The sequence below is a fragment of the Platalea leucorodia genome, assembly GCF_965183815.1.
Source record: "Platalea leucorodia genome assembly, chromosome: 1".
Classification (NCBI taxonomy): Eukaryota; Metazoa; Chordata; class Aves; order Pelecaniformes; family Threskiornithidae; genus Platalea; species Platalea leucorodia.
This window is the reverse complement of record NC_138823.1, coordinates 13,404,280-13,410,722: the sequence shown is the minus strand read 5'-3', so window position 1 is coordinate 13,410,722 and position 6,443 is coordinate 13,404,280. Positions and strand designations below refer to the sequence as shown.

Here is a 6,443-nt window from a genome sequence, read left to right as displayed (position 1 = left end):
CCTCGCTGCCCCGGGGCGGGTGCGCGGGGAGGCCGGGCCGCGGCGGCCGGTGCCTCAGCCTCCCTGGCAGGGAGCGGGGGCGGAGCCGCTCCGCCGCCGCCCCGCCCGTCAGGCGGCGGACACCAGCCGGAGGGCGGCCCGGCCCCGCCGAGGCAGCGGCCGGCAGCGAGGGGCTGCCACGGGGCCGCAGCGGCGCGGTTCGGGGGCCGCCGCCGTCTCCTCGCCCTTCGGCCAGGCGAGGTGCCGGCGCGCAGCGGCTGCGGCAGGGAGAAACGGGGGCGACGGGCCGGGAGTGCCCGGGAGGCAGCGGCGCCCTCGCAGCCCGCTCCTCCGCCGGCAAACTTGGGCTCCGCGCTAGACCCTCCCGCCGCCGCCAGCCCCGTGGAGGGAGGCTCTGGCTCCGACGCCGGCCCCCGGTTCCCCTCGGGCGCCCCGAGCCGTCGCTGAGGGAGGGCACTGCCGCAGGGTCCGGAGCCCCAAACCGGGGGCGAGCGAGCACAGAAGTCGCGGCTCTGAGGAAAAAACCCCACAAACCTCCTTCCCTCCTTCTTTGTCGTTTAGTTACAGAACTCGGAGAAAGGACACCTCTTCCTTTAGTACACACGGAGATATTTTAGTCAAGGTGTAGTTTTAACTCCTGCTGCGTACTTCTCAAAAATGTTGCGTTTCTACACCCTATTTCTTTCACCGCTGTTTGTCATTTTGGTTCAGACACTAAAATAGGATTTTTTCCCCTGAGAAAGAAAAAGATGTGGCTTGTGGGAACCGTTAAGAGTTAACCATTAACAGTTGGTCATGGCAGATCAAGATACACACAATTCTAAACATAATTTTAAAAAAATCTGTACAGGTAGAGTATCCTGCGGAGACTAGTGACAGGCAGGAGTTCGATCAAAGCTTCGAAGAGCAAAAGTTTTGATGCCAGGAATGTTTCTGGGTTGCTCATTTCCACCCTGTCCCTCCGGTTCAGTTTTTCAGTCACCTTGGGGAACGCGGTCAGCAAACCACCCCCACTGCCCCATCGGAAATCCGTGACAGCCGCCAAGGTGGAGATCAAATTAAGGAAAAACGACATTAATTCCTTTATTACATTCCCAGTGTAATATACATTAAAGTGTGCATTTTCAGTACAATTTTTCTTTCTCCCGTGCTTGCCTTCGCCATATAACCAATACACCAAGAGCAGGGTAAGCTGCTCACATACAGTTCTTATTTTAAAGTCTTAAGACTCGTGCTGGTTTTTGAAGTCTAACGTTGTTAATGATCAAAATTATTCTGTGATTAAAATAGAGCAGACAAAAACCTCCAAAAGGATGATTCGTTTCTTATTAATACCCATCCAAACAATACAGATAAAAGAAAAAATTCTGCATAGTACACAGATGTTTGGACAAACACACTAGAAAGAAACAAAAAAAGAAAACTACAACATACATAGGAAACCAAACACAGGCAGAGGAATGGCACAGTTAGGCATTCAGTATCACCAGATCTCATGTATGTGAGGTGACAGAACACAACAGCAATGTAGCGGGCCACATATTTCATTGCAACTGATACAAAATTTTTTTCTCATAAAATTAAAATTTGCCTATCCTCAGTTCTTTCAAAAATAATTCTGTCAGATTAACTGAGGGAAATTTTCTCTGCTGGTTTGAAGAGGCATACATCTTCAAAACAGGGTATTGTTTTGCTTTTACTTAAATATATTTATAACCAACAATATATTCACTTTTATGGAATAAACAGATACAATTTTCTCCAGGTAACTAGAAAACTATTTACAATTTAATTCAACTACAAGCCACCTGACCTGCAACTAACAATTTATATTAAAATGCAATTCTCCAATATCAAGAAGATTGTCATTATTACAAGCAAGACTAAACTTTACCTTAGAAAGTTACAGTAGTAAATCTTGCTTTGTTTCAAGGTAGGTTTTTTTGCCTGTCAAAAAATATGCCACAGCAAAAGTTCTTATGCTTGTGGAAAGAGTGTTTCTCCCACATACTTTCTTTAGGTTGTTAATTCTATGAAAGCCAACTTGAGGTGCTATCAGGTAATGAAAAAAAAAATTACCTCTGAACTGCATTAAGAGGTTTCTAATGGGTTTACTTTTCATATACCCAAATGAGATTTGGTTTGAAACCTTTATGTAATAAGCCATGGACTATATAGCACCACAGACTACTTCAGAAAAATGTATTCCCACAAGCTGGAAAATGATGATAAAGGTTTATCAAGTTTTTGATCATTTTCTTTTAAAGAGAGGTACTGAAATTATTTGGGAGATGTTCAGATCTGTAGCGTTCCAAAAGCAATCACAGCAGTATACCACATAAAAATACATAGAGGATGAAAATATAAAATAAAAGCAGTTAAAGGACTTTATTTGAGCTTTCTTAATAAATCTTAAGATATATTTGTTTACTATATGTGTAAATATATATGTAGCAGTAATCTTTATTGAATTATGCACAGATAATAGCATGCGATGAAAAGAAAACATTACAGAGTAGAAGTCAAGTACGCTGAAATCAAGTATCACTGAGCGTTAACTGAAGGCTGCAATTTCTTTCTTCATTGCCTAATAAGAAAAAAAGACAAACTAGCAGTCAGCATGAATAAAAGCTTAAGAACCCTGTTTATTTCTTCATAAAAAGAATAAAGAATCTGTACACACATACAATTGTTAGTAATATTTAGCAAATACACGTGCTGCCACCATCACAATGTCTTTCTATACCCACTAGCTTCAAACGCATCCTTATGCATCCAAAATCTAGAGTAGGCTAGAGAGACTGGATGGATCTGTATCAAGAGACTATGGATCTGTATCACCAGTGGTTTCAACAATTAGAAAGAGGAGACAGTTCCTGAAAAGCCACAACTAAAAGCTGGAAACGTTATTTTCTGCACTCTGAATAATTACTTGTTAAGGTCTCTCTCTTCATACAATAGAGCTTGCTCTGGACCGACTTGCACAGTCACTCTGAATAGGACATATTTTTTTGTTGAAGCTAAAGGTAGAAGTAGAAAACAAAGAAATCAAGTCCCTTTTAATTGAAGCATTAGAAGTTAAGTCACAAAAGCTCACGAGCCCTGCGATAACATAAATAAATCCCCTCTCGTGCTAAAACACGTCATTATACTAGATGAGAGAAGGGCGCGTTTGTCAGGAATGGCCTCCCTGCATCCAAATCCTCCTCACTGTTGCACAATCAGAACGGAGTGTCCGTTCTGACTCTTTATCAGATGTGGAAGAAGAGATCGAGATGACCAGGGCCAAAGAAAAAATTCCTCTTTTTTAAGGCAGACTAAGAGGCATAAAGAATTTTATCTATTCTCAGGCACAAGCATCTCAAAGACAAATGAATTCAGGGATCTTGAATCTGCAGACTGAATATCCAACCTATCTAAATCAACTCAATGCTGGGAGTGCCTGACTGGGACCAGGGGTGCCTCTGGGAGATTTCTGCTGAGTTCTGACACCTCAGAAATCGTCTCTTACAGGAAGAGATCAGAGAATTTGACTAATTAGCATTAAACCAGCATAGGGAGAAATCACCCTATATGTCAAAATAAAGATGCTCGAGCCATGCTAGTTAAAAAGAGATTATGGTGAGACTGGAGAAGAGTCTCGACCTCTTGTTATGTTTCATACTTCATTTCTTTTCAAGAATGGAATGACTACTACACGAAGCATTACCATGTCTGACTGCCTGTAAGGGGAGAAAGAGGAAGTGACAGACTGAGAAAAGCACCCTCCTTTCATAGCCCCCCACCCCTAAAAAGGTTCTGGAGAAGGACTGTTGACGGACTGAGGTTAACTGCTTTGAGAGGGCTGTGTGGGTGGACCCATTGTCTTCAAGCTCAAGCCTTTTCCTGCTGAAACTGCCAACCATTATGCCAAATACAACAGTGGTGTTGCAATATGGATAAATGTCTTCCAGACCGAAATGAAAAAGTCTTGTAACACAGGCAACTAAGCAGTAAAGAGTAATGCTGGAGAAGCGTGGTGTCCAGAGTGCACACAATACACATGCATAACAGTGACAGAAAGTGCTATAAGACAAAAAAATTTACCTTCACTAATTCAGTTTTGTCATAATCTTCCCGATGTTGGTAAATGCACTGACTAAGAACAGCATATAGTTTTTCCAAGTGAAATATATTGAAGTTCTTCGTTATCACAGTGACAAAATGCAACAGTTGCTGAAGAAAAACATGGAAACTACAAGTTTAGAATAGCACAAGATCCTTTGAATAGGCTCTTTATGTTTTCAGAAGCTAAACAATAACAATACAAGTGACATCCTGCTTTCTTATATTGTTAAATAAAATATGAGTGACACTTCAGAGAACAGATTAAATATCTCACAAGATTTACCTGAAGAAAATGAGTTAATTTTTCATACTTCAGAAAAAAGGAAGGCTTAAATTTCAGACAATATTTTATTAGTAATCAATCTATCGCATCAACAATCGTAATTGCGAATCAGCTGCTTCCAGAACAGCAGGGAATGACACAATCCACTTTGTCGTAGAGTTGCTGCCACAGCAAAGCCACTGTTGCATCTCATTAGAGAAGCTGTTGCTGCAATGCAGGGCACCGTGAAATGGATCTTTGGAAGCCAGGCTACAGGTCTTCCAGATACAGCTGTGCCAGCTGGAAACAGAAGCATCCTTAGGTGCTCACCTTTACCCATCAGCTGAATATGTACCGTGCCTACAACTCTGCTGGCAGAACACACTGCTCAAGTGCCTGAAGCAGATCAGCTAGCTCCTACCTTTAAACTGGAGAGTGGATGAACTAGCAGGGTGACTCTGCCTGTAGCAGACTACCAATCTCTCACACATTCGTTTCTGTTACCAAAGATGTGAATGTGATAATCTTTGGGAAAGCAACAGGAACAAGCTAGTGGCAGCACCTTCTTCCACTGCTGCGGCTGTTCAGCATCTGTGTTGTGTGAGGCTGTGAAGCTGCAGCTGAAGAGAGCAGTCACACCAAATGCAAATATTGCTGCCTCACAACTGCCCGCCATCAAACTCTGCCTCCCTCACATCAGCTGGCACAAAATTTGAGTATTCCCCTCAGCTTCATTCTATACAACATGCAGAGAAGATGCACAAAACCTACACGGCGTACTTTCAGCTGCTGCAAACAGGAAAGGCAGGATGTGACAGAGGTCAACATCCCATGTGAAACTTTCTAATTGCTGCCACATAGGTGACTGCACGCTCTTCTATATGTTCATAAAGTTCTAGGCCTATTACCCAGCAAATAAACAAACAAAAAAACCCCAAACAAAATCTAGCAGCTACATTTTGGAGGTTCACCTAGCTTATTCACTGCAGGTGAGCTCCAAAGAGGCTCTCTGGTATGAACAGCTAGTTCCAATGGCACCTGTGTTAATGAAACAAGTTTTCTAAAAGACACGTTTCATGACTGTAGTTCTTCTCATCGCTGAAACATATATAAGCTGAAACATAGATAAGGGCTCTACTGTACCATTTCTCCAACGGGCAATAGCTTTGGAACACATGCTATTAGCACCCTGACTCTGAAAAACCTATGTGGCTTCTCTACCTACACAGGCAGACACGAACAGGCAGACACGAACAACAACCCCTCCTGAAATCTGCTTCCTTAGGAAGCCAGCTTTAAAAAGTTAGTTTCACTTCTACAAATTATGTCACAGCTTAAAAATGTGACAGAAATTGTGTTGACAAGCCCCTTCACCAAAGGGGATTCCTATCTGGTCACGTTCTCCCCACACAGGGGAAACATCCGTGTAATACTCCCTTTCTCATCATGGCCAGTAAACTAGCAGCGCTCCTCTGCATTGGCCAACTTCCAGGACTCCAACCTAGCAATTTTCCTAATTTTCCTCACTGCAGTATCCCCTGAAGATTAGGTCCTTGTTCTACCCTCTCCAATTCATGCAAAGGAACCTCTTTTACCGCCTGCAGCTAGGCCCATTTTTAACCCTTTCCCCAACTGTAGCCTAGGATAGCAACTTCTCTCCTAGAAGAGACTGGAAAACCCTTATAACACTGTAACTGTATGAATGCAAAATTCTAACACTGGATTTTGAAAGAATTTCGCAAAAGTCAGTACTTTATCCATGATGAGGTTTAGGTCAACCTGCTAACTTCAGGTTTAAAGTCTTTACTGCTAGAAATAAAGGTCCTTTTCAGGTTCCTAATAAGTGAAAACATGGAAAAAACAAAACAAAACCAAACCCCCAAATCCATCATAAAAACCATTAAGACATTAATAACCAACAGTACTAGCAGGTTGTCAGTTGGCGATTTTAAAATTCAACAAGCCCTTTTAAATTAAAAATTAGGAAGAGAACCCAGTCTCCTAAAATTTAGTTCACCAAAAGCAAGAACAGCAGTCTGCACCAGGTGTGGAAACACCACAGTCATAGTCCACT

The 6,443-nt window shown here is 42.6% G+C and overlaps 1 protein-coding gene across 1 annotated transcript in view; it reads right to left on the bottom strand.

Moving 5' to 3' along the window:
* Positions 1 to 1,122: 1,122 nt before the first annotated feature.
* ATAD2 (ATPase family AAA domain containing 2) overlaps positions 1,123 to 6,443 on the bottom strand; it is a gene marked incomplete at its 5' end in the record, with an annotated part of 38,972 nt that continues 33,651 nt past the window's right edge. The window contains 2 exons of the mRNA XM_082314338.1: positions 1,123 to 2,587; positions 4,087 to 4,215. Coding sequence (XP_082170464.1) covers positions 2,555 to 2,587; positions 4,087 to 4,215 — 162 coding nt within the window. The 3' untranslated portion in view covers positions 1,123 to 2,554. The remainder of the gene's footprint in view (positions 2,588 to 4,086; positions 4,216 to 6,443) is intronic.